We start from the raw sequence: 26,157 nt of genomic DNA on the forward strand, positions 1-26,157 counted from the left end.
AGAACTACTTAGTTTCTTTTTTAAAATGTACCATAGGGATGCATTATAAGAAAAATATGTATATGAGATTCATTACTATACTATTTCAAGCATAGCAATGAATGACTATTCAGTAATGGCCATTGAGAAATGCTCTTTGAAGATAATTCCTGTGAGGACTACATACACTATAGTCACTAGATCCAGTATGCTGTAACTATCTCAACGCCACCCACCTTTCAGCCAAGTGAGTTTACTCCATGGACACCAGAGTAACTGCTGATAGGAAGACTTACTTATGCTACTCTGCCTTTTCTTTCTGCAGACCCTACAGCTTCTTTGACCCTTTTCTCTTTCCGTATTACCTCCTTTTCATTGAATGTTTCAGTGAGATATTGTTACCCCATTCTTAGGGGCTCTCGCTGATTTTCCCACCATGTCCTCACCAAAACTCGCGACAGCCAGGGACCAGTAACTCATGGAGGCTGATGTTGGGAGGTTTGTGATTTGAGGTCAGCCCTAGCAGAAAAGTTCACAAAATAAATTTTGATTACATAACTTTACAACGAATGGTTCAATTAACTTTAACCTTCTAATGTACTAAGCTGTACAGACATCAGCGTGTTGGGTGGTAGTCAGGAAATGTCAACTGACCAGTAAATGTGAATGATGAATGAAGACATAGGACTTTAAACTAGGTACACTTCTTCATAGGTCTCCTCCACTCCCCCCACCCACCCAAAAAAATCCCACCAGGTACTGGTAGATTACACCTGTAATTCAAGCTACTCAGAGACAGATATGAGGATCTCAATTTGAAGCCAGCCCCTGCAGAAACATCCACGAGACTCTGGTCTCCAATTCACTGCCAAAAAGCCAGAAGTGGAGCTGTGGCTCAAGAGGTAGAATGCTCATTCAGAGCAAAAAAAAAAAGCTCAGAGACAGCACTCAGGCCTGGCACACTGACTATGTACACCTGTCTGGGCATTAATGACTTCCTTTACTGATTGTCAGATGGTCTTTCCCAGCTCACTGGCCCCTACTTCAGAAGACAGTTGGACAGCCCATCTGTTCTTGACGCAGACTGAGGCGTCTAATCCCTCCAGCGGTGTCCGCACCGGGCACTGCAGCACTTGTAGAAGGTAGTCATTGGCTCGTCCGCAGAGCGAGTCTGAAGCTGCATGAAGTAAGCGCGGGGATGTTCGCATTTGGGACACGGCTCTGGCAATGAAAACAACACAAACAAAACAAAAACCATGTGATCCATTACACCAAGACATTGCTTGTGATGAAAACAAGTCCACCATGGCTATAATCCTAGCTAAGACCTGGAGGATCTTGGTTCAGAGCCACCCCAAGCAAAAATGCCTTCAAGACTCTATCTACGAAAATACCAGACTACAGACATGGTTTAAGTGGTGGAGCACCATGGGCTGGGAAGGTGGCTCAGTGGTAGAGTGCTTGCCTAGCATGCATGAAGCCCTGGGTTCTATTCCTCAGTCCCACATAGACACAAAAAGCCAGAAGTGGTGCTGTAGCTCAAGTGGTAAAGTGCTAGCCTTGAGCAAAAACAAGACAGTGCTCAGGTCCTGAGTTCAAGACCCAGGACCAGAAAATAAAAAAAGTGATGGAGCATCAGCTGTGAGCAAGAAAACAGAGTAAGAGTAAGACCCAGTATCAGCTCAGAAAACTCACTGAAGGCAATAAAGGCGAGGTCTTCTCCCCTAATCTGATCTCCCTTTTTAATGGTAACTTTACAAACAACAGCATTGTTTCCATAGTGCAGTAACACCGAGGGAAACATTGAGACCTTGGAAACACTCCCCTTCCCCTCTGACCTTGAAAACACTCTTCTCTCCCACTTTCCACCTTTCTTTTCAAATCTCATTAAAGTCTGCTTGAAGCATAACACCAAAGACAAATACCTTAGTCCACTTTGTGCTAAAACAAAAAAGCAAAAACACTTGAAAGCCGGGCATTGGTGGCTCACGCCTGTAATCCTAGCTACTCGGGAGGCTAGGATCTGAGGATTGCGGTTCAAAGCCAGCCCGGGCAGGAAAGTCTATAAGGCTCTTATCTCCAATAAACTGCCAGAAAACCACTCAGAAGTGGTGCTGTGGCTCAAGTGGTAGAGCACTGGCCTTGAGCTGAAGAGCTGAGGGACAGCATTCAGTCCCCAAGTTCAAGCCCCACAACCGACAAAAAACAAAAAACCTTCATACTGGGTGAGAAAAGGTAATAATAGTTAAAAGCTAGGTACTGGTGGCTTATGCCTGTAATCCTAGTTACTCAGAAGACAGAGATGGATGATCAAGGTTTGAAGTCAACCCAAGCAGAATCGTTCAACCAGCAAAACGATGGACTGGAAGCACAGCTCAAGAGACAGTGCCAAATGAGCGCAAGTCCCACTGACACACACACAACCAGGGCAAAGGAGTGGGTAAGAGAGGGGTTACCCAGGTGCTGCGCGCCCGTCTACCCACGCAAGCCTGAGCTGGAGCGCAGCACGACCTAACAGAGGGGGAAGCCCGGCCTCACCCGCGGCTCCTCAGGGCTCCCTTCCCTCCAACTGCACCTGGAGAGGCCAGAGGCCAGCGCGGCGCCAGGGCGCGCCCGGGACAGGTGCCTCTCATCGCTCATCGCGTGGCCGCCAGCCGAGCCCCGCTCCAGCCGGCCCACTGTGGGCCGTGGGACCCACGCGAGCCCCGCTCCAGCCGGCCCACTGTGGGCCGTGGGACCCACGCGAGCCCCGCTCCAGCCGGCCCACTGTGGGCCGTGGGACCCACGCGAGCCCCGCTCCAGCCGGCCCACTGTGGGCCGTGGGACCCACGCGAGCCCCGCTCCAGCCGGCCCACTGTGGGCCGTGGGACCCACGCGAGCCCCGCTCCAGCCGGCCCACTGTGGGCCGTGGGACCCACGCGAGCCCCGCTCCAGCCGGCTCACTGTGGGCCGTGGGACCCACGCGAGCCCCGCTCCAGCCGGCCCACTGTGGGCCGTGGGACCCACGCGAGCCCCGCTCCAGCCGGCCCACTGTGGGCCGTGGGACCCACGCGAGCCTCGCCGGACGCCACCGAGACTGACTCGGGCCCAGCACTGTTTCCATAACCAACTCTGAACAGCAATCCCCGGCCCGGGCTCCGACACGGTCCGGCCGGCCGAGCCCTGACCGGGCCTCACCTGCGGTGGAGTCCACGTTCTCCCAGGCAGCCGCTCCCCCGAGGACGTCGTCCACTTCCTTCAGCTTCGGGTACTTCCGGTTTGTGACCTGACAACAGAGACGCCTTCAGAACCAACGTCGGCAAACGCCCCAATCAGGACGGCCTTCACAGCAACGCCCCAATGGGGTGGACAGCAAAAGCCAGTTCCTGAGGGCACGGCTCGCGCCCCGCGCTTCAAAGCCAGCCCGGTAACGTAACCACCAGAAGACCGGAAGTGACGCTGTGGCTGAAAATGGCGGAGCGCTCGCCCGGAGCGAAGGCGCTCAGGGCAGCTCCAGGCCCCGAGTTCAAGCCCCGCGACCGACAGAAAAACAAAACACAAAGACCCACCTTGCGGGTGATATTGTGCACGTAGGGGCAGGTGTTGCAGGCGAAGCGGTGGCAGCGCTGTCCCTCCTCCACTATCAGCCCATTCCCGCAGCCGGGGCAGAAGAGCAGCATCACCTCGGCCCCGCCGCGCGGACGGCACCCGCGCGCCAGCCCCGCCGCTCGCCGGACGCATGCGCCCAGCGGGCCCAACACGACGCGCTTCCCATTGGTCGGCTTCTCCCATGGGTCGGCCCTCCTATTTCTGATTGGTCACCACAACAGCTTCTTCCCCTCAGTCTTCCAATTATTATCCCCCAATCATGACGCAACCCTGCGGCAGGCGCCTCATTGGTCAGTCGGCGGCCTGCCTCGCCGGGACGTGCGCAGTACGTACGCGTGCCTGCGCGTGCGCGCTGCGCGTTCCCTGCTGGGCAGGCGCTCTCGCTGGGGCCCGGACCCCAGGCGCACAGCCCTGGCGGAGGCGGAGGCGCAGGCGCAGGCGGAGGCCGGGCTGGAGGCGCCGGAGGAGGAGGAGGAGGAGGATGAGGAGGAGGCGCTGCCGCACTCGGAGGCCGTGGACGTGTTCCAGGAGGGCCTCGCCATGGTGGTGCAGGACCCGCTGCTCTGCGACCTTCCCATCCAGGTGCGCGGCGGCCGCCGGGCCGGGCCGGGCCGGGCCGGGCCTCGCGGGCTGCGCAGCCGCCTCGGCGGTGGCGGCTGCCTTTGGACTCGGGGCCCGGGCGCTTCCCTGAGCTTCCTGTGCTCAAGGCTGGCGCTCTCCCACTCGGGCCACGGCGCCACTTCCGGCCTTTTCTGCTTCTGTGGTGCTGAGGACTCGAACCCAGGGCCTCATGCGTGCGAGGCGGGCGCTCTACCGCCGACCACCTTCCGCCCGACTTCTGCTTTCTGAAAATGCGTTATTACCGACGTGCGCGTGCCGGCGCCGTGGCTCGCGCCCGGCACCCCAGCTGCGCAGGACTGGGATCTGAGGCTCGCGGTTCACAGCCAGCCCTGAACCACCAGAAAACAGAAGCGAGGCTGTGCCTCCAAGTCAGAGAGCTAGCCTTGAGCCAGAAAAGTTCAGGGACAGTCTCCAGGCCCCGAGTTCAAGCCCACAACTGACCAGAAATAAAAAAGGACTATCATGACCAGTTTTTGGTGTCTAGTCAGCCCCGCTGCCAGGCCCAAAGTACCAATTCAGCCCCATTCTTGTTGTTGGTCGGTTGAACTCTGGCCCTGGCGCTGTCCCTCAGCTCTTCAGCTCAAGGCTAGTGCTCTCCCACTGGAGCCACAGCGCCATTCCCAGCCCCATTCTTTTGTGGGTCCAATCCCTGCTATTTCTTTGTCCCTCTCCCCACAGCCTCTGTCCACTTGGAAATTATATATAAATGTGGGTAGGATGAAAGACTACAGTGCTGGAAAACTGGGAAAGCCCCTTCACACCCTTCATAATACAGGGCGCTTCTTTTGAAGTATTGTCAGCTTACTTCTCTTTCAGGCGATAAAAACACTTCCCACCTCTACTTCTGGTCTTTTCTAGGTTACTTTGGAAGAGATCAATTCCCAGATAGCACTGGAATATGGCCAAGCAATGACTGTCCGAGTTTGCAAGATGGATGGAGAAGTAATGCGTGAGTGCGATCCTCCTCCCTTGAGGTCTGAGATGTTAGCAGAGCTAATCTTGAGAAACTTGGAGGGCATGCCCAGGAGCACTAAGACAGCCACAAAGCTGCCCTCGGTGCGCTGGCTGTGGATTCCTACAGGGTTTTTCTCCCCCATGTGTCCACGGTTGCAGCGGTGGTGGTAGTGCAGAACGCCACGGTCTTGGACCTGAAGAAGGCCATCCAGAGATATGTGCGGCTCAAGCAGGAGCGTGAGGGGGGCATTCAGCACATCAGCTGGTAGGTGGAGCAGCAGCTTCTTCACTGTAACCATTCCCAGGGCTGGTGTGGGAAAACAGCAGCTTTCAGTGTTCATGCCCAGGTTCTGCTACAGTCGTGACTGCAGTGTGGAATCCTGGGGAGTGAGGGTGATCTTCCCTGGGAGTCACCTCAGGGCCTTATGTCACCAGAAGTGGCTTCTCTCGTTATGGATGGTACGCCTGTCAGCGCCACTTCTTGCCCTCACCTGGGTGCTGTCAACCCTGGGTCTCCAATTGGATCAAGTGTCCTGTAGCTGAGTCTCAGAACTATCAACTAGGTTATTAGTAAGGTGCATTTGGCCCAGCTACCCCAAACACCAGCTTCTAGCTGCCTCATGCCTGGTGTGTATACAGTGTGCAGGGGAAAAGCCCAGGAGGGGGACACGGCTGTCCTAGGTGCAGAGGGCGGTGTACCTCAAGCCCTTGTGGTCCCAGATGTTCAGCTCACCTTGCTCAAGGGTAGCATGTGGTTCAACTCTTGTTGCAGGTCATATGTGTGGAGAACATACCATCTGACCTCTGCAGGAGAGAAGCTCACCGAGGACAGGAAGAAACTCCGAGAGTAAGTTCAGCCCATGTCCCCAATCCTAGGGAGGTATCTGATCTGTTACCCTCCAGTGCCCCCGACTTCTGCCAGAGAACAGTAACAGGAGGGTCCCAAGCTGGACTGACCCTCCCATAAGGAGCTTCTGGAAGGCCCTCTCCACTAGAGTGGTAGTCAGACAAGCAGCTCCACGGGCCCTGCTCATACTCAGCAGCAGAAGCCCAGGGCTACGGTGCCTCAAAGGAAGGTAGAGCAGTTGTGGAGCGAAAGGCTGCTCTGGTAGTGCAGTGTGGTACACACTATACCACAAAGCGTGCCACACCACTTCCTAGATGCCACGTTCATCTTCACTTGTTTTCTTTGTCTCTCACAGACACCACTTTCCTTCTCTTTCAGTTATGGCATCCGGAATCGGGATGAAGTTTCCTTCATCAAAAAGCTTAGGCAAAAGTGACCCTCGGAGGACATCTGTACTAACGGTTGGCCAGGCCTCTCCTAGCGGGAGGGGCTCCTGTCACTGTCCTCACCAAAAGAATTTTTTTTTTTTTTTTTTTTGGTCGGTTGTGGGGCCTGAACTCTGGGCCTGGGCGCTGTCCCTCAGCTCTTCAGCTCAAGGCTAGCACCCTACCACTTCAGCCACAGTGCTACTTCTGGCCTTTTCTGCTTATGTGGCGCTGAGGAATGAAACATAGGGACTCACGCATGCAAGGCAAGCGCTCTACCACCCAGCCATGTTCCCAGCCCCCTCACCAAAAGAATATTTGGCTGGCTGCATCCCTGGGGTACCACTCAGCACTTGAGCCCTGAGACACTCAGGGCTAGCACAGTGTCAGCCTCTGTCCCTTCCCTTCCTAGGGACTTGGCCTAAGCCTGCCCTCTCCCTGTGCCCTCAAAAAACAAATCTCACATGGCGAGAGCCCTGGCCTTATGTACAGAATAACCCTATTTGCTTCAAATCTGGAAGAATCAAGGCCACAGTAGCCTGTGTGGGAGGGCTGAATTTGCTCTAGGCAAGAGGTCAGCACAGATAGCTGTTGAAAAGGAGTGCTGAAGTCCAAGATACCACATCTGAGCTGGTGGCCACAGCCCCGGCATCTGTTAGCCTGGCATCCTCAGCAAAGAATAAAAGCCAAGCTGGTGTGCTTGTGGAGACACCAGGAACTGCATCTCATCCTTGTGGCAGGTGTGGGCGAGGAGGCAGAAGGGGGTGGCGGTGGGGTGTGGAGAAATGTCCCGGCCCTGGCCACGGGTCCCTCTGAGGCCTTGGAGCAAGGTGTGCCACCTAGCTGAGGGATTTCCCTGGGAGATGAAAGAAGCGTGGCTGCATTTAATGCCTACCTCCCTGAGGTACATGTTGGAGGCTGGGAGCCTGAAGGGCTTCCTACCACAGTCCCCAGCCAGAGACCAGGAAGGAGACAACAACCCTGGTTGTTAGTGGCAGCTAAAACGCTCCCGGTCCATTTATTGGCCACATGAGGTGGTCGTCGAAGGACTAGTTAGAAGTTTGTCATGGGAACTATTGTAATAAATGTCCAGCAATATAAGTGACTGGACAGACGTGAACAAGGCGCGAGAGGTCTGTGTTCAGGAAGTGCACAGAGCAGGCTGCTCTGTGAGGTGAGGGTTGTGGCCTTGGGCCCATGGCTGCTCAGTGGAGCTGAGCGTCCAGCTCATACTTCTCACAGAACTTGTCCGTGAAGGGGATGCAGGTGAGGAACTCACACCACTCACAGCGGACGGGGTAGAAGTAGAAGAGAACCACCAGGCCAGCCAGCAGGCCCAGGAACACTGCTTGAAAGATGATGATTTGGCAGCGCTTTCGGTACAGGTCGAACTTGCCGAAACTGATGTACGGCAGGAAGGCAAAGGAAAGGAAGAGGCCGCTGACGAAGCCTGAGATGTGGGCAAAGTTGTCGATCCAAGGCAGCAGCCCGAAAGCGAAGAGGAAGAGCACCACAGCCAGCAGCTTAAAGAAGGCACGCCACGGTCGCGCCAAGATCTGCCAACTCTGGAAGAGCTCCACGAAGAGGCAGGCCAGGATTCCAAACTGGGATCCGGCCGGGCCCACCTGGGAGCAGTGGGATTGACTGTGACTAAGGAGGGTGGTTGATCTGCCTACCCTGCCTCAAGACCTAGAGCACACGGGACTGAGGAGCCACATGGAGAAGCTCCCTGATCCCGGGGCGGCAGCCTCACCTCTGCCCGGTACGGCAGGAAGATGGCACTAGCCAGGTTTCCAGTGATACCGCTCAGCAAGTAGATGATGGCTATGCGGTGCCAGCCTGCCAGCTTCTCCAGGTCACGCAGGACCGTCATCTGGAAGCAGACAGACACCAAGCAATGCAGGACCCTGTGGAGGAGACAAGTCAAAGGTGACCTCACCACCTCCAGGAGGAGGGTCGTGCCTGGGGCACCCCGCCACCCACCAGGACCACATGTGACTTGCCCAGCGTGCAGGAAGAGAGAGAGCCACAGGCGGTAGAACTGATCGGGCACCTCCGGGTTGAGGAAGGGAAGGAGGCCGCACACATCATCCATGCAGTGGACCTGCAGAGTGGTTCATCAGCACCTGCGGGAGGTGAGAGACGTGCACACCCACACGCACACACCCCCTCAGTGCCTACCTGAGAGCAGAGTGTGGCCTCCTCATGGAAATAGCCCCTCATGAAGTCACAGTACTCACGGGAGGTGATCTCACACCTGGAGAGTCAGGCTAGGGTTTGGATGTGCTACCGAGTCCAGGGACAGGCACTGTCCACACCGCCCAGGCCCAGGCTTCTGCTGAACACCCACACACCTGTCCTGGCCCTGTGGGTTTCCCGGACCTTGGGAAGGGAGGGATGGCCGCTCCGTGGCAGTGCTCAGCCCCGGGCCAGCCTCATGGGCACACCTACCTGCCCTTGGTGCCAATGCAGCAGGGCCGGCCGGTTATGGCGCAGTCCATGTGTGGGTGGTTGGTGTGGTTCCCAGCACTGTTTTTGGTGCAAATCTGGATCACAAACGGGAGCAACTGAGGTCAGGGCCTCTCCCTGCCTTTGGCCATACATCCCATTCAGTGCCAAGGCAAACAAGAAAACCCACAGGGTAGGAAATAGGCTTCCTTGAGTTCAGGCATACTGTTGCACCCTAAGACTAAGCTGGCCCATGTGCCAAACTAGACTATTTAGCCTCTTCCCCCTGCCACGTCTCCACCTAGTTCCTTGATCCGGGAGGCAGATGTTGATGAGTAGGCTGGGCCAAGGGCAGGGACACAGCCTCTGAACACAGGAGGCGGTCCCTTCCAGTGGGAGGCTGGTATCATCGATGGTGGGCGTGGTCCCCCCACCCCCCAACGTGACAAGTGTGACTCCCTGGCAGCCGCTGCCCCAGCTCACCGGCCACTTGGTGATGTCTTCTGGCCACTCGTGTGGGTCCTCGGAGGAGGGCTCGTCACACACCCTGTGTGCACCCAGATACTGTCAACTCCTCCATCCCCGGCATTGGCGCCCTCCTGCCCCAGCCAACAACAGGGAACACCCTACCCCTCACAGGCAGTTAGGAAGGCAGGTGACAGGCCAGCCAGCAGGACTGACCTGGGGTCCTGGTGGCAGACAGAGCCAAACAGCCTCTTGTGGCCAGCAAGGTCTGGAGCACTGGGATGGATGGGCCACTTCACCCACACTGCCAGAGTGGACTGAGGACACAGGACCAGCCTCTGGTCAGAGCAGACCCTTGCCCACTCTGAGCCATGTGGTGACGATTCAGGAAATCAAAAGCAAAGCCACCGAGCCCCACTTCACCCTGTGAGCTCCTACCACAGCCACACAGAGCACATAGGGAGGGATTCTGAGAGCAAGCAACAGCAGAACTCCTAGGTAAGAACAGTCTCCTGAATTGAGCCACTGGTATTAACGATGGCACCTCCAGGTAGTGCACGACCAGATCAAGAAGCCAGGTGGTAATCTGTCCAGGACTGGGGAAGCACCGAGGCCGGGGTTGAGAAGGCAAAGTGACAGAGCCTAGTGCTTGGTGAAGCCACGAACCAGCTGCCACAGAAAAGGAGACTTCCGAGAGGCTGAGGCGGGGTGGGGGGCCTCACCGAGCACTCCTCCTCGGAGGTCTGCACGCAACCAGACCTGTCGTTGCGCACACAGCAGGCTGAGTGCTTCTCACGCTCCCGGGCTGCGTGGATGAAGCTGTGGACCTGCGGGTCCTGCCGCATGCAGGGTGAGAACTTGGCGCCCAGGTGGATGAGGGCCTCCTGTGGTGAAGACGGCAGCTGTGGCCCCAGGCTCCTGCCCACTAGCGCACCTCCACGCTCCCCCCAGCCCTGCCCTCACCGAGCTGGGGCCAATCCAGAAGTTCTCCTGCTGCACATACTTGACGTTCTCATAGACGCCACGGTTCCGGAGCACCTGGCGACCAGGGACAAAGTTTCCACCACTTGAGGCTCTCTCCTCCCAGAGGGCATCCAGAGCTAGGGTCCCAATCATCCCAGCCTGGGAAAAGGGCCGAGGCTCACCGAGTCCACTGTCTCGTGCTGCGAGAAGCCCACCGGCGCAATGCCGTAGATGCACACAGCTAGGATGGTGACCAGTGAGTGGACGAAGGTAAGCCAGTAGGTGAAGAAGGGCCTGTGGGGCGCAGGGTCAGTAGGGCACACCACTAGCCGGAGCCCCAGCCCTGCCCATGAGCCTCCCCTGTACGCCCAGGCGTGCCCAAGAGGCAGCGCGTTTTCCCGGCCTACCTGTGGTCATCCATGTCCTCGATCTGGCGCTTGACGTAGCTGTCGATGCGCTTGCGGTAGGTGCGGTTGGTGAGCCGCCCCACCATGCCCAGCCCGTAGGGCCGCTTCTCCCTGGCGAAGAGCTTGTGCACGGGCACGGTGATGCGCTGGCCCCTCCTGGGCCCTGCAGGGCTCACCACCTCCTGCCGAAGCCTCACCCTGGGCTGTGTGGCCAGGGCGCCACCCTCTTTCTGTTTCCGCCAGCCTCGCTCCAGTGGCCTGGAGAAAACCAGCAGCCTCGTTCATCTCCTGCTCAGACCCCACCCACTTGGCGCAGTCCCCCCCACGTGGAATCAGGGTCCTGCTCCCTGCTATGAAAGCATAGCGCAAACTGCTCAGCCTCAGCCTCTTCCTACTGGTAAAAAAGCAGCTATCCCCCACTTCAGGATGGCAGGAAAGGAGCTAGGACCCACTAGAGGTTCCACACCTCTGCATTAATGAGGTCAGCCCCTTCTCCCCACTGAAGATGCCCAGTCCTTGGGCTACAGGTGTGTCCCAGGTGGGCAGTCCAGGCTGGAATCATGCATAACCCTGGGTCCTCCACACTCAGTGCCCAGACCAGTTTCCCAGGCAATTGGGCCATGAATGTGGAGTGTCTCTACCAACAGTCACGGGGATCCTAATGGGACAAAAATTCGCCTTCTAAGCTAAGCACCAGTGGCTCACGCCTGTCATCCTAGCTACTCAGGAGGCTGAGATCTGAGGATCTTGGTCTGAAGCCAGCGCAGTCAGGAAAATCTGTGACTCTTCTCTCCAATGAACCACCAGAAAACCAGAAGTGGTGCCGTGGCTCAAAGTGGTAGAGTGCTCACCTTGAGCAAAAGAGCTCAGGACAGCACCCAGACCATAAGTTCAAGCCCCAAGACTGACCTTTTTTTTTTTTTTTTGTCGGTTGTGGGGCTTGAACTCTGGGCCTGGGCGCTGTCTCTGCACTCTTCATCTTGAGGTAAGCGCTCTACCGCTTGAGCCACAGCACCATTTCCGGTTCTCTAGTGGTTTATTGGAGATAAGAGTCTCATGGACTTATCTGCCTGGGCTGGCTTTGAACCGTGATCCTCAGATCTCGGCCTCCTCAGTAGCTAGGATGACAGGTGTGAGCCACCGGCGCCCAGCTTTTTTTGTCTTTAAGGTTCTCCTGGAGCCATCGCCAGCCTGCTGCACTTACAGCATCAAATGGCTCCGCTCAAGCTCAGTGCGACCCAGGGCCCCACCGGTGAGTTCTGCCTGCTCCGAGACTTTCTCCCAGTCCTGGAGCGCCGCCTCTGAAGGGGACTCAAACACTTCATCCGGGTACGTGGACAGCTCCTCATGAAGGACACCTTCCTGAGCAAGCACAGGCAGTTAGGGTGGACCCAGGGACGCGGCAGGCGAGGGGGCCACCAGCAAGTCTTACCCGGGCAAAGAAGGATGTGTCCAGCTCCTCGGGGAAGTCTGCCGTGTCCTCCTCCAGGAAGCTGGCCGGAGTGAAGCTGCGACGCTGGGCCCGGCGCAGGGTGCCCTCCCTAACCACTCGACCCTGGGGGCGAGGAGGCCGCCGTAGGACCCGGCAGCCGCCCCCACCCCGGCTCCATCCTCGGCCCCCACCAACCTTCACCAGTGCCGCCGCTGCCCGGAAGCTCATCTTGGCCACGGACTCGCGCTTGCGCCGCCGAGGAAACCGGTTGAAACCTGAGCGGGAACTGGAGAAGGAGCAGAGGGAGGCAGCTCCAGGGGTGATGGGGGTGTGGGGGACACTCGGGCCATCGGCAGCGTCATCCGCCAGGCGGAAGGCCCGGCCCCGGGCCAGAGGGTCGATGATCTGGTGCAGGCCAGGGGAGAGGACAGGTCAGTGCGGGCACCTCGGGGAGGCTCGCCCCCTCGGACCCTCACGGCCCTGACGGCTGCATGGGACCAGGCTCACCCAGAGCGCTGCCAAGGGGCCTTCCCCCCTCCCCTCCCCTCCCCCTGCTCTGCTGGTCTAGGTGAGATGTTCTCCTACCCAGCTCACCCTGGTACAGACCAGCAACCTTCTCCCTCTCGGTTCCTGTCCTGGAGTGTAGCTTCCTTCCTTCCCAACAATCCCCACACCACCGGGCCTTCTGGTGCCCCTCTCCCACCCAAGGGGCTGGGATGAAAAGCCGATGGGGGTTCAGGAGCAAGCGCACCTTCTGCATGCCCAGCTGGCATGGGCCCACATACAGTGGGGGTGGGGTCTCCGTGCTGGCCAGCGACACATTGTCCTGGCTGGGCAAGTCCAGCTCCCGGAGGACCTGGGGCTTCAGCCTGCCGTACCGCTGGCTGCAGTGGCGGATGCTCTTGCGCTGCCACTTCTGGGTGCTGTCGCTGTCCTTGCTCACTCCGAACCAGTCAGCCGTGCCCCTGACAAGGCAGGGACTTAGCAAGGGGCCCTTGCTCCCCTCCTCCTGGGCATGGGCCTCGGTGCCCAGCCTCCTGGGCAGCATGCCCCACCCCAGGCCACCATTCAAGCGAGGACCAGAGTCCACAGAGACAAGTGGAGTCCAGCCCTAACCACCCCTGGCTCACTCTGATTCCTACCAGATCACCCTACCGCCTTGCCCAGTGGCATTCCACAGCGGCCCTCACCCCTCCCTGAGTCCAGAGAGAGAACTCAGCTGGACGGCAGCCACAGCCAAGGACAGCACAGAGCACGGGAGCTGCTGACTCAGGCAGGCTGCCCAGTCTTTGGACATGCAAACAAAAAGACTGCCATCATCTACCGTTAGGAGCCCCAGGAAATGGCAGCCATTCATGCTGCATAGCATGCACGTGCCAGTGAACACCAACACACTCATGATCTGCCTAAGATACCTGAGCAGGGACCAAGAGAGAGACTGGCGCTGTGGGGGGACCCTGTGGGCAGCCCGGGGGCCCAGGAGGGGCAGAGTGTGAACACGCCCAAAGCGCACCTGTCGGCTGTGGGGGGCCAGAGCATTAGTGTTGGGGAGACAGGCAGAGGCGGCAGAGAGCGGTCCCAAGCACAGGAAGAAGGGGGAGCAACGTGGGGACCAAGATGGAGGAGAAAACTGAGACAAGGGCCCCCGAGCCATTCCCAGCCCCAATGCCCAAAGGTACCCGCCCCGCCCCTCTGCCCCGGAGTGACCAGGGCTGTGGTACCTGCGGATGGTCTGCGTGATGGACGTCTGCCGCTGCAGCGCAGGCCGCCGAGGCTCGGGGTAGAGGGAGGGGACGTGGGCCGTCTCGGCTGGCATACTCACACTCCGCAGGAAAACCTGGCGCCGGAGGGGCTAGGCGATGAGACCGCAGTGAGGCGCGGGGCAGGGCTTACCCTCGGCCCCTGTGGGCCAGGGCCGGGGCAGGCGGCCTACCTGCAGGAGGCCGGGCTCCTCTGCCGCCAGGGGCACCGCAGCCGGGATGTCCAGCCTGAGCCAGGGGGGCTTCTTGCGCTGCAGGCTGCTTGTGCCGTCCCTCCGGGCCTCGCTCATGGTTCCAGCAGGAGGAGGCCTGGCGAGGAGAGGGGAGTGCTGTGCCAGGCAGGCCTGGGGACGGGACACACCGCACAGTAACAACAACCCCGGCGAGTCTGGAGCTGTGACAGGCCCAGGCAGTGGAGAGGTGCGGTGGGGAACCCGACGGAGCACCGGCCTGCTCTGTGCGGCCTCAGCCTCCTCGGATCCCTTCTCAGACAGCAGCCTTGCTGTTGCAAGGAGACAGTCTCTAAGGAAAAACTGCAAATGTTCAGCACGCTTGATTCATTTTTCCCACACCACCACCCAGCCCCACTAAGGACATGCCACCTTCAACAGACCTCCAGTTGCTGTCAGGCACAGGTGGCTGATAAGATACCTGAGAAGCTGAGATAGAGTGAACCATAGTTCAAAGCCAGCTGGGCAAAAAAGTTCACAAGACCTCTTCTCAACCAAATGTTGGGTGAGTCTTCCTAGCCATGTATGAAGTATTAAGTAGGCAGGTGGCGGTCCAGGAACCCACCCAGGGAAGAAGCAGCATCCTGCCTCAAAATACCCAGTGTAAAAAAAGACTAGAGGCACCCATCCACAGTAGAGCACCCTCCTAGCAGCCCAAGGCCAAGTTCAAGCCCAGGGGCACAAACCCCAAAAAATTTCACTTTATCACTTAAACACATCAACTTGCATTGGTGTATGTGTGTGAGAGAGAGACAGACAGACAGAACGCCTATGTGTGTCCTGGGGCTTAAACTCAGGGTCTGGGCACTGTCCCTGAGCTTTTTTGCTTAAGGCTAGTGCTCTAACACTTGAGCCACAGCTCCACTTCTGGCTTTTGGGGTGTTCACTGGATAAAATTCCACAGGGCTGGGAAGATGCTTAGTGGGAGAGTGCGTGAGTAGCATGCATGAAGCCCTAGGTTCAATCCCTCAGTACTACATATGCAGAAAACGCCAGATATGGAGCTGTGGCACAAGTGATAGAGTGCTAGCCTTGAGCAAAAGAATCTCAGAGACAGTGCCCAGGCCCTGAGTTCAAGCCCCAGGACTGTCTAGAAGGAAAAAAACAAAAACAAACAATTCCACAGCTTTTCCTGCCTAGGCTGGCTTTAAACCATGATCCTTAGATCTCAGCCTCCTAAGTATCTAGGATTATATGGGCAGCACATTCAGTTTTACCTTGCTTTTTAGGTACTATTTGCTTTTTTTTTTTCTTTTTTTTTGAATGGGAGGTAGTTATTTGGAGATAAGACTCTCGTGGGCTTTCCTGCCTGGGCTGGCTTCAAACTGTGATCCTCAGATCTGTTTCCTGAGTAACCAGGATTACAGTTGTGAGGCACCAGTGCCCAGCTATTTACTTTTTAGGAGACATATATTCACAAAATTAAGGGTGGAGAAATACTGCAGAGCACACAGTCATTTAAACACAATTGACAGTAACAAGGGACAGAGCTTCTATGCATCAGCTGAGCTATGTAATATACACATTGATACATTGACTTTGAAATTTTTTGTTTGGTTGTTGTCAGTCTTGGGGCTTGAACTTAAAGCCTGGGCTCTATACCTGACCTTTATTGGTAAAGGTTAGGGCTCTACCCCTTCGAGCCACAATACTACTTCCAGTTTTCTGGTGGTTAACTGGAGATAGGAATCTCACAGCTTCAGTCCTCAGATCTCAGCCTCCTGAGCAGCTAGGGTTACAGGCGTGAGCCACCAGCACCCAGCAACCCAAGGAAGTTTTGAACACATACCACCAATATACCTGGATGAGAACCAAGCTCCTGCCCTCCTGGTCCTTAAGAGGGGACATTTACAGTTTATGTAATATTAACCCTCTCAGTAAATGGACACACAGGCTCTATGTGGTAGGGAAAATAAGCCAGCAGGTTAGAGTTGTTTGGTGGGGTCTAGGAGGCCCCTGTGACATACCAGCTGGGTAGAGGCCTCAGGGAGGAGGACTGAGGTCCTGGGCTGTGGGGCCAGGGACAAGGGCCAGGCCTGGGGGGGCTTGAGGCTCCAGCCTATCCACATCCATCTCGCCTCTCACCACCAGGTGGCAGCATGCACCAGAAGTGGCAGCGAGGCTGCTCAGGCAGATGGGAGCGTGTGGGCGCCCTGAACACCAGAGACCAGGTCCAGGGAAAGACCCAGCACCCTGGCTTCCTGGGGCCCCTTACAAGGGTGCTCATGGCACATCTGCATGCGCCTCTTCCAGGGGCCCGAGACAGACGCAAGGTTGGAAGACCCTCTGCGCACAGACATGGGTGGAGGTGGGGTTTTCTGAAGTAAGACTTGGAAGGTGGAAAGCACAAAATTCCTGTCTCCTCAACGTGTGACACCCAACAGCTGTGCTACAGGGTGTGTACCAGGCATCGATGCACCAGACATGGCTTCCACTTGGGAGTTACTCTCTTGTCAGTCGTGGGACTTGAACTCAGGGCCTGGGCTCTGTTCAAGGCTAGAGCTCAACCACCTGAGCAACAGCTCCACTTCTGGTTTTTTCTGTGTATGTGTTGCTGAGGAACTTGACCCAGGGCTTTGTGCCTGCTAGGCAAGCACTCTACCACTGGGCCACCTTCCCAGCTTTTCCATCTCCCCCCCTCCCCCCCACCAAATCTTTTTGCTCAGGGCTAGAGCTCTACCACTTTAAGCCACAGCGCCACTTCTGGTTTTCTGGTGGTTAACTGGAGATAAGAGTCTCAAGGACTTTCCCGCCCAGGCTGGCTTTGAACCGTGATCCTCAGATCTCAGCCTCCTGAGTAGCTAGGATGACAGGCCTGAGTCAACAGTGCCTGGCAGGAGTTTCTCTTCATTGCTTTAGAGGAAACAAGTACACACACACACACACACACACACACACACCCTTACTTTATACAAATGCAGAAAGTGAAGCCTGGGCTGGGAAGCTGGATGTGGTGCTGTGGCTCAAGCGGTAGAGTGCTTGCCTTGAGCTGAAGAAGCTCAGGGACAGCACCCAGGCCCTGAGTTCAAGACCCAGGACTGGCAAAGAAAGAAAAAAGAGAGAGGCCTGAAGAACAGAGTAATATAACTACACAAGCCCAAGAGGTACTCAAGCTCCTATTGGGCCTACATTGACCAGAGAAGGCCCACAGCACCACAGTAGACTTGACTGACCAGGAACAGCTGTGGATGCTGCTCACTGCTCCTCCTGGCCTACAGTGACCAGGACATGGGAGACAATCTTTCAAACATTTATGCCTGACTCTAACCCTGACCTAGCTCCAATCCCTTCTCTGAGCTATGCCCCGCTTACAGCAGCTGGGAAGTAGAGCTGAAGGGAACTCCTAGGTGTGGTGGCCAAGGGTCCCTCCCTGCATTCGCACGGCCTCTCTCGGGGCCATGGATCAGGCAATTTGTCTTCACAGAGCTCCTGGCTACCGTGTTGGGAGGATGAACAGTCAGGAAGGCATCCTGACTGCAGAGTGAGTGAGGCAAGGTCTCAATACTAACTGAACCATTCCAGGCTGAAACACTGTGCACCATCCACCCAGCCCAGAGCTGGGAGCCATAGCCCTTCCCAGGAGAGTCCGTCCAGCCCAGCCACCAGCCGGGGACCCTGCGGTCGCCGTACAGTCACCTGCCAGTTAGTGAGCGGAGTCAAGAGCCGCCCCTAGGTCTGAATCTGACACAGTCCTAGGTATAAGGGTTAGGGAGAACCTGCTGAACCTCCCAGGAAGCCAGGCCAGCCCTGCTGGAGGGACCTGGCGGTCAGCTGACCAAGGACAGCCATGCCCACAGAGACAAGTAGGCCAGGCCAGACAGGACAGAGACCCCAGCACTCTGCCTTCCACCCACCAAGAGGGGAGACTGGCTGGTCCTACTACCCATCAGCCACATGGCCTGGCTAGGCTCCATCTTCTCACCTGGAAAATGACCAGTGCTGTTAATAAGCCTGTTATGTGGCCCAGACAGGAACAGGGTCAGGCGTGGACAGAACAGCAGAGCCTGCTGGGAATGCACAGGTGAGCGGTGGTGACCAGCAGGGGTGCAAGCAGCTCTGCAAACGGACCCACACACCCCGATCCTCACCTGTCTGCACAGCCGGTGCCTTCCTCCCCCCAGCCCTGCCCTGGCCGTCTCCCCGTTTCCTGTGTGATGGAGGGCCTGCTCTTCAGTCACAGGCCCCACCCAGCAGGCACCCTTGCCGGCAGAGGGGCGGAGGGCAGTCCCCAGACGCAGTGGCAATGGTGGTTACTGAAGCAGATGACCCTCAGCTGGACCTTCAAGGGGTCCCTGTCCGGCACAAAGGAGAGCACGAACAGCTCCCAAAGCGGGGAGAAGGGCAGCGCGCTGTGCGGTGAGGCCAGCCCTACGCTCAGCCCTGCCAGCTCTGCTCAGGTGGCCCAGCCCCTCCTCCTGGGTAGAGGGAGGGGGTACAGGAGAACCCACATTGCTCTAGGTCTAAAAGCAAGGCAAGGACACCCGTCCACCCCGCAGGGTGGTGACTCCGGCCTGTTCCGTCACTGCGCACTCTGCTCCTTATGTGAGCCTCAAGTTGGCTGGATTCACAAAGCATGGGGGAGGGGCAGGCCCAGGCCAGGGGCAGCACCGTCTGCCCACAGAAGCTCAGTGTCCAGGCGCACAGTGGGCTCTTGTTCCCCAACAGCCCCGGGGACTCTTCCACTCTGGGGCTCCACAGTACAGAGGGCCCGTGGAGGGCCTGTCCGCCTGGGGTCACACAGCATGAGTCACTCCAGCCACTTGGAGACGCCCACACGGACATGTAGCACGATGAGGTCTGCGGGGCAGGCCTGAGTCAGGGGCCACCGGGAACAGCGGTGCCCTCCACGCAGCTCAGAGGATGGAGGGGCAAGGACAGTCAGGGTGCCCAGGCTCTGGAGACTGGCGGGAAGTGGGGGCCACTGGGACTGTCACAGCCGATGCGTTTCCTGGGGATGCAGGAGTCCTGCTGACTCTAGTTCTGTGGTACAATGTCTGAGGGCTCGCTGGCCATCACTGGTGCATCAAGGAAGGGAGCAAGCGGGGAAAGCCAGGCCAAAATGCTATACTCATAATCTGTCTCCACCTCTAACTCTGGACAGGCCTTGTTTTTTTGTGTGAAGGATCACAGGTGATGACAGTGCCTGGCACACAGTAGGTGTTCATGAGGTGACGGCACGTAGGAGCTCTGAGGGCTGCAGGAGGAAGCCAGGGTATGAGGGCCTCACCCAGGAACACTTCAGAGGTGTGGGGTTCAGTAACAGGCAGCCACGCCAGGCACCAGTGGCTCACACATACGTGAGGATCTCCACTCAAAGCCAGCCCATGAGATTCTTAGCTCCAATGAGCCACCAAGAAGCCAGACATGGAGATGTGGCTCCAGTGGTAGCATGCTAGCCTTGCGCTAAAACAGCTTGGGAACAGTGTGCAGGCCCTGAGTTCAAGCCCCAGGACTGTCACCAAAAAAACAAAGAAAGAGGAAGGGGCCACTAAGAAGCACTGGGAGCCTGGAAGCCAGCGGGGAAGGACATCCCTAGGGTCACGCACGCTCTGCTTTGCTCTGCTCTGCTCTACCCCCTCGCCCTGGCTCAGACCCTGTTTTCTCTTCCAACCTGGTGCTCAGCCTCAGTCCTCTCTAGGCGAGATCACAGCTCTGGGGCCTGGATTCCAGTTCTTCACCACATACTACTGTAGTAAAGCAAACGTTTCCCAGCTTCTCTCTGTCTCCTTGCACCATCTCTAAGCATCACCATGTGGAGACTCCCTTTGCAATCCACAAAGCACTCTAGTCCTCACAGTCTCTTCCTGTGGAAGAACCAAGTTTCCACATGCAACAGGGCAGGCTGATACCAAGCCAGCGGCCTCCACAGCACCTTCTCCCTCAGATCTCCCCCCTCCCCCCACGGCCCTGTCACCTGACATGCTGGAGAGCGTGGAGAGCAGCAGCCACAGAGGCTTTTGGCTGCGGTTTGGGAGATGTGGCGGAGGCTGTGGCACTCCGGGCCCTGACACAGAACATAGTCTACAGGACGGACAGAGGGGCTAGCCATGGAGGGCATTGTCCCGTGCTCCAGCCATGGAGGGCATTGTCCCATGGTCCAGCCATGGAGGGCATTATTCGGTGGTCCAGCCATGGAGGCATTGTCCCATGGTCCAGCCATGGAGGGCATTGTCCCATGGTCCAGCCATGGAGGGCACTGTCCCATGGTCCAGCCATGGAGGGCATTATCCCGTGCTCCAGCCATGGAGGGCATTATCCCGTGCTCCAGCCATGGAGGGCATTGTCCCGTGCTCCAGCCATGGAGAGCATTATCCGGTGGTCCAGCCATGGAGGGCATTATCCCGTGGTCCAGCCATGGAGGGCATTATCCCATGGTCCAGCCATGGAGGGCATTGTCCCGTGCTCCAGCCATGGAGAGCATTATCCGGTGGTCCAGCCATGGAGGGCATTATCCTGGGGTCCAGCCAGCCATGGAGGACATTATCCCGTGCTCCAGCCATGGAGAGCATTATCCCGTGGTCCAGCCATGGAGGGCATTATTCCATGGTCCAGCCATGGAGGGCATTGTCCCGTGCTCCAGCCATGGAGGGCATTGTCCCGTGCTCCAGCCATGGAGGCATTGTCCCGTGGTCCAGCCATGGAGGGCATTGTCCCGTGCTCCAGCCATGGAGGGCATTGTGCCATGGTCCAGCCATGGAGGACATTATCCTGGGGTCCAGCCATGGAGAGCATTATCCGGTGGTCCAGCCATGGAGGGCATTATCCTGGGGTCCAGCCATGGAGAGCATTATCCGGTGGTCCAGCCATGGAGGGCATTATCCTGGGGTCCAGCCATGGAGAGCATTATCCGGTGGTCCAGCCATGGAGGGCATTATCCTGGGGTCCAGCCATGGAGGACATTATCCCATGGTCCAGCCAGCCATGGAGACATTATCCCGCGGTCCAGCCAGCCATGGAGGCATTATCCTGGGGTCCAGCCATGGAGGGCATTACCCGTGGTCCGGCCATGGAGGGCATTATCCCATAGTCCAGCCAGCCATGGAGGACATTATCCTGGGGTCCAGCCATGGAGGGCATTGTCCCGTGGTCCAGCCATGGAGGGCATTATCCCGTGGTCCAGCCATGGAGGGCATTATCCTGTGGTCCAGCCATGGAGGGCATTATCCCATGGTCCAGCCAGCCATGGAGGACATTATCCCATGGTCCAGCCAGCCATGGAGGCATTGTCCCATGGTCCAGCCAGCCATGTAGGGCATTATCCTGTGGTCCAGCCAGCACCCATGGTCCAGGGGTGGCTGATGGCCAGAGTCAAAGCTCCCAACAAAGTCTGGACTGACAAGAGACACACCTGGGTGAGTCAAGGCTCAGAGAGGTGAGGGGCCATCCAGACACCAGAGCAAGAAGAGGTAAGAATGGGACTCAGCTGTATCATTTCCTGGGTGTGAACCACCTGCTAAGCTGGATACTTGTGCAGCCCAGCCAGGCACTGGGAGTTAAGGGGCAGCATGCTCCCTGGAGGGCAGGGACATCCACACGTGGTAACAGCAGATGAGCAACCCAGTCTCAGGTCAGCTCACAGACGCGCCCTAACAATCCCACAAACTGCTTCCTGCTACCCAGCAACACTTCCTGGAAGCAGAATCAGACTGACAGCTCCTGAAGGGGAAACGGAGTCAGCAAAAATGGCTTCATCATCAGGAACCTGGCACACCTCCCTCAAACCTGATTCTAGGGCAGTCCTGGTAGTACAAGCCTGCAATCCCAGCACTCAGGAGGCTAAGGAAGGAGGATCATGAGTCCCAGGCCAGCCTGAGCTACATAGCAAAACAATGTCTAAAACAAACAAGAGTCCTAACTAACTCCACTGGTCTGCCTTACCCATGGGAGAAGAGAGGTCCTTCATGTCTACCTTATCCTAACTACTCAGGAGGCTGAGATCTGAGGATTGAGGTTCAAAGCCAGCCAGGGAAGGAAAGTCCATGAGACTCTTATCTCCAATGAAGCACTAGAAAACCACAAGTGGTGCCGTGACTTAAGTGATAGAGTGCTCACCTTGAGCTGAAGATCTGAGGGACAGCACCCAAGCCCAGAGTTCAAGCCCCATGACAGAGAGAGAGAGAGAGAGAGAGAGAGGAGAGAGAGAGAGAGAGAGAGAGAGAGAGAGAGAGAGAGAGGGAGAGGGAGAGGGAGAGGGAGAGGGAGAGGGAGAGGGAGAGGGAGGGAGGGAGGGAGGGAGGCTGAAACTCAGGCCAGCCACCGCCTGAGGTCAGTGAACCTCAAGGGACCCCCACAGCACAGCCAGGTGGGCAGGGCTATGGGTCCAGCAGGAGCTGAGGTGGGAAGGGCCGGTCTTCCACTGGCTGTAGAGCACCTGGGCCTCAGCTCTGGGCTGTCAAGGACCCCCAGCATCCTGGGCAACCTTCCTAGAAGCATCTCAGCTCAGACAGGCAGGAGGCATTCATAAAGACAACACAGAAGACACGCAGAAGCAAGGGTGCTGTGCTGGAGAAGGAAGTGACCCCGCAGAGACGTCGAGGTGGGACGGTCCTTCCATCAGGGAAGGGGCCGAGACCTCACAGGAGAACTGAGGTCCGAGAAACAGCTGTAGCCAGAAAGGTCCTAGGGGAGAACCATCTAAAGCAAGGGGGCTGGGGTTCCTCTGAGTCAGATCCTCCAGAAAGCCACGGCTTCAGGAAGGGCAGGCCCAGCCGGGCCACAGGCCCTGGCCTCCGTGCACGGGAGCTGACAGCCCACAGAGCAGAGCAGTGCACAGGGCCTGGGAAGGAGCCCAAGGGAGCTGCGTCCATCCGGACCCGCACTCCACGCTGGGAGGAGGCCCAGCTTGCCAAGACCCCAGTGCCCAGGGCTCAGCACCAGGGGCCCCTCCAGCCGGACAGCTGCTGGAGGAGCTGGCTCATGGGTGGGGAGGACCCGGCCCGGAGTGGGGAGGACTCGGCCCGGAGTGGGGAGGACCCGGCTGGAGTGGGGAGGACTCAGCCCGGAGTGGGGAGGACCCGGCCCGGAGTGGGGAGGACCCGGCTGGAGTGGGGAGGACCCGGCTGGAGTGGGGAGGACCCGGCTGGAGTGGGGAGGACTCAGCCCGGAGTGGGGAGGACCCGGCTGGAGTGGGGAGGACTCAGCCCGGAGTGGGGAGGACTCACCGGGAGTGGGGAGGACTCAGCCCGGAGTGGGGAGGACCCGGCTGGAGTGGGGAGGACCCGGCCGGGAGTGGGGAGGACCCGGCTGGAGTGGGGAGGATCCGGCCGGGAGTGGGGAGGACCCGGCCGGGAGTGGGGAGGACCCGGCTGGAGTGGGGAGGACTCAGCCGGGAGTGGGGAGGACTCAGCCCGGAGTGGGGAGGACCCGGCTGGAGTGGGGAGGACTCGGCCCGGAGTGGGGAGGACCCGGCTGGAGTGGGGAGGACCTGGCCCGGAGTGGGGAGGACTCAGCCGGGAGTGGGGAGGACTCAGCCGGGAGTGGGGAGGACCCGGCTGGAGTGGGGAGGACCCGGCCGGGAGTGGGGAGGACCCGGCCGGAGTGGGGAGGACCCGGCTGGAGTGGGGAGGACCCGGCCGGGAGTGGGGAGGACCTGGCCGGGAGTGGGGAGGACTCAGCCGGGAGTGGGGAGGACCCGGCCGGGAGTGGGGAGGACCCGGCCGGAGTGGGGAGGACCCAGCCCGGAGTGGGGAGGACCCAGCCCGGAGTGGGGAGGACTCAGCCCAAGGCCGGGCTTCCCCGGGCTGAACCTGAAAAGCCAGTTTCATCCGAATCTTCTCCCACCCAGCTGTCCCGGCGCGCGGCCCCCGGACCGAGAGACAGCTACAGAGGACACACAGACAGACAGACAGACGACAGACACACACACACACCGCCGCTGCCTGGGAGAAGCGCGTCCAGCACGGGGCTGGCGCCTCCGGACGCAGGCCTCACCCACGGCGACAGACAGACGGACAGACGCACGCACGCGCCCGCCCGGTGCGGCCCGCGCAGCGCCGCCGCGGCCCCGGGCCTCGCGCAGGGCGGAGCCGACGGCGCGGACGGCGGCCCGGGAGGCCCCGCGGGGCGGCCGGGCCCGACGCCGCCCCCTCGGGCGCCCGCGAGCCGCAAACCCCCAACCGAGTCGGCGCCCGGAGCCCGCCCGCCCGCGCACTCACCGCCGCCGCCGCCGCGGGCTTCGAGGCGTCCGGAGGCTGCGGGGCCGCCGAGCCGGGAGGGCGCCCGCGCCGAGTCCCAGGCCGCGCCCGCCCGCCCGCCCGTCCGGGAATGCCGGGCCGCAAGGGGCGTGCGCGGCGGCGGCGGCGGCGGCGGCGAGGGCGGCGCTGACTCAGGGCTCAGGAATGCGCCCGCCCGCCAGGCGGCCCGGCCCGGCCCGCGGCGCCTCCTCCGGGGAGCCCGCCCGCCCCGCCCGCCAGGCCCGCCAGGCCCGGCCCCCGCCCGCCAGGCCCGGCCCCCCGCCCGCCAGGCCCGGCCCCCGCCCCCCGCCCCCCGCCCGCCAGGCCCGGTCCCCGCCCCCCCGCCCCCCCGCCCCCCGCCCCCCGCCCCCCGCCAGGCCCGGCCCCCGCCCCCCGCCCCCCGCCCGCCAGGCCCGGCCCCCGCCCCCCGCCCCCCGCCCCCCGCCAGGCCCGGCCCCCGCCCGCCAGGCCCGGTCCCCGCCCCCCGCCCCCCGCCCCCCGCCCCCCGCCAGGCCCGGCCCCCCGCCCGCCAGGCCCGGCCCCCGCCCCCCGCCCCCCGCCCGCCAGGCCCGGTCCCCGCCCCCCGCCCCCCGCCCCCCGCCCCCCGCCCCCCGCCAGGCCCGGCCCCCGCCCCCCGCCCCCCGCCCCCCGCCAGGCCCGGCCCCCGCCCGCCAGGCCCGGTCCCCGCCCCCCGCCCCCCGCCCCCCGCCCCCCGCCAGGCCCGGCCCCCCGCCCCCCGCCCGCCAGGCCCGGCCCCCCGCCCCCCGCCCCCCGCCCCCCGCCCCCCGCCCGCCAGGCCCGGCCCCCCGCCCCCCGCCCCCCGCCCGCCAGGCCCGCCAGGCCCGGCCCCCCGCCCCCCGCCCCCCGCCCCCCGCCCCCCGCCCCCCGCCCCCCGCCCGCCAGGCCCGGCCCCCCCGCCCCCCGCCCCCCGCCCGCCAGGCCCGCCAGGCCCGGCCCCCCGCCCCCCGCCCCCCGCCCCCCGCCCCCCGCCCGCCAGGCCCGCCAGGCCCGGCCCCCCGCCCCCCGCCCCCCGCCCCCCGCCCGCCAGGCCCGCCAGGCCCGGCCCCCCGCCCCCCGCCCCCCGCCCGCCAGGGCCGGCCCCCCGCCCGCCAGGCCCGCCAGGCCCGGCCCCCCGCCCCCCGCCCCCCGCCCGCCAGGCCCGGCCCCCCGCCCCCCGCCCGCCAGGCCCGGCCCCCCGCCCCCCGCCCGCCAGGCCCGGCCCCCGCCCGCCCCCCGCCAGGCCCACCAGGCCCGGCCCCCGCCCCCCGCCCGCCAGGCCCGGCCCACCCCGCCCGCCAGGCCCGGCCCCCCACCCGCCAGGCCCGGCCCCCCGCCCGCCAGGCCCGGCCCCCCGCCCGCCAGGCCCGGCCCACCCCGCCCGCCAGGCCCGGCCCCCCGCCCGCCAGGCCCGGCCCCCCGCCCGCCAGGCCCGGCCCCCGCCTGCCAGGCCCGGCCCCCGCCCGCCCCCCGCCCGCCAGGCGGCCCGGCCGGCGGCGCCTCCTCCAGGGAGCCCGCCCTCCCCCCCCCCCCCCCCCCCCCCCGCCCGCCAGGCCCGCCAGGCCCCGCCCGGCCCGCGTCTGCCCTGCCAGGACCAACCTCAGCCCCGGGTCCAGGGCGAGCCTGGCCCGGCCCTGCCCGGGTCTGTGCGGGGGTCCGGGGCGCAGGAGGGTCCCCTGGCCGGCTAACCGCACGGTCGGCGACCTCCAGCCAGTGGGAGCACTGGCCTGAGCACCGCGAGCCCCGACTGCGGCCTCCCCCCTACCCCGGGCTCCCCCTCCCCTCCTCCCCCTTCTCCCCCCTCCCCCGGGCTCCCCTCCCCTCCTCCCCCTTCTCCCCCCTCCCCCGGGCTCCCCCTCCCCTCCTCCC

General features: G+C 60.8%; 3 protein-coding genes across 4 annotated transcripts; 1 reads left to right on the top strand and 2 right to left on the bottom strand.

The window, feature by feature from the left end:
• Window positions 1-893: 893 nt before the first annotated feature.
• Window positions 894-3,753, bottom strand: LOC138825364 (DNA-directed RNA polymerase III subunit RPC10). Its single transcript, XM_070019815.1, has 3 exons — window positions 3,528-3,753; window positions 3,157-3,244; window positions 894-1,200 (listed from the first exon to the last, which is right to left on the bottom strand). The coding sequence occupies exons 1-3, from the start codon at window positions 3,636-3,638 to the stop codon at window positions 1,073-1,075; spliced, it is 327 nt and encodes a 108-aa protein (XP_069875916.1). The 5' UTR covers window positions 3,639-3,753; the 3' UTR covers window positions 894-1,072.
• A 192-nt stretch (window positions 3,754-3,945) lies between these two features.
• Window positions 3,946-7,132, top strand: LOC138825366 (U11/U12 small nuclear ribonucleoprotein 25 kDa protein). Its single transcript, XM_070019818.1, has 5 exons — window positions 3,946-4,149; window positions 5,047-5,137; window positions 5,302-5,407; window positions 5,915-5,989; window positions 6,368-7,132. The coding sequence occupies exons 1-5, from the start codon at window positions 4,108-4,110 to the stop codon at window positions 6,423-6,425; spliced, it is 372 nt and encodes a 123-aa protein (XP_069875919.1). The 5' UTR covers window positions 3,946-4,107; the 3' UTR covers window positions 6,426-7,132.
• A 267-nt stretch (window positions 7,133-7,399) lies between these two features.
• Window positions 7,400-24,369, bottom strand: LOC138825365 (inactive rhomboid protein 1). 2 transcript variants are annotated; one of them, XM_070019816.1, is made up of 19 exons: window positions 24,274-24,369; window positions 14,063-14,198; window positions 13,851-13,981; window positions 13,545-13,649; window positions 12,881-13,094; window positions 12,325-12,534; window positions 12,130-12,252; window positions 11,902-12,059; window positions 10,698-10,955; window positions 10,473-10,584; window positions 10,291-10,365; window positions 10,050-10,211; window positions 9,544-9,644; window positions 9,346-9,409; window positions 8,866-8,960; window positions 8,596-8,671; window positions 8,418-8,518; window positions 8,168-8,321; window positions 7,400-8,039 (listed from the first exon to the last, which is right to left on the bottom strand). In XM_070019816.1, exons 2-19 carry the CDS (start codon window positions 14,177-14,179, stop codon window positions 7,620-7,622), a joined length of 2,676 nt encoding a protein of 891 aa, XP_069875917.1. In that variant the 5' UTR covers window positions 14,180-14,198; window positions 24,274-24,369; the 3' UTR covers window positions 7,400-7,619. The 2 variants fall into 2 exon arrangements, with proteins under 2 accessions (XP_069875917.1, XP_069875918.1); XM_070019817.1 differs by lacking the exon at window positions 13,545-13,649.
• Between the last annotated feature and the right edge of the window lie 1,788 nt (window positions 24,370-26,157).

This window comes from Dipodomys merriami, unplaced genomic scaffold (genome assembly GCF_024711535.1).
Source record: "Dipodomys merriami isolate MVZ:Mamm:240054 unplaced genomic scaffold, mDipMer1.0.p SCAF_137, whole genome shotgun sequence".
Taxonomy (NCBI): Eukaryota; Metazoa; Chordata; class Mammalia; order Rodentia; family Heteromyidae; genus Dipodomys; species Dipodomys merriami.

Bases quoted from the DNA above. Each gene is read 5' to 3' on its own strand.
- LOC138825364 (XM_070019815.1), bottom strand. From the start codon at position 3,638: ATGCTGCTCTTCTGCCCCGGCTGCGGGAATGGGCTGATAGTGGAGGAG. The intron at 3,245-3,527 runs GTGGGTCTTTGT...CTCTGTTGTCAG, and splicing joins TGCACAATATCACCCGCAAG to GTCACAAACCGGAAGTACCC. The intron at 1,201-3,156 runs GTGAGGCCCGGT...TTTCATTGCCAG, and splicing joins GAACGTGGACTCCACCGCAG to AGCCGTGTCCCAAATGCGAA.
- LOC138825366 (XM_070019818.1), top strand. From the start codon at position 4,108: ATGGTGGTGCAGGACCCGCTGCTCTGCGACCTTCCCATCCAG. The intron at 4,150-5,046 runs GTGCGCGGCGGC...GGTCTTTTCTAG, and splicing joins TCTGCGACCTTCCCATCCAG to GTTACTTTGGAAGAGATCAA. The intron at 5,408-5,914 runs GTAGGTGGAGCA...CTCTTGTTGCAG, and splicing joins GGCATTCAGCACATCAGCTG to GTCATATGTGTGGAGAACAT.
- LOC138825365 (XM_070019816.1), bottom strand. From the start codon at position 14,179: ATGAGCGAGGCCCGGAGGGACGGCACAAGCAGCCTGCAGCGCAAGAAG. The intron at 12,535-12,880 runs GTGCGCTTGCTC...GGCCTGCACCAG, and splicing joins GCCAGCTGGGCATGCAGAAG to ATCATCGACCCTCTGGCCCG. The intron at 8,961-9,345 runs GTGAGCTGGGGC...TTTGTGATCCAG, and splicing joins AAGACATCACCAAGTGGCCG to ATTTGCACCAAAAACAGTGC.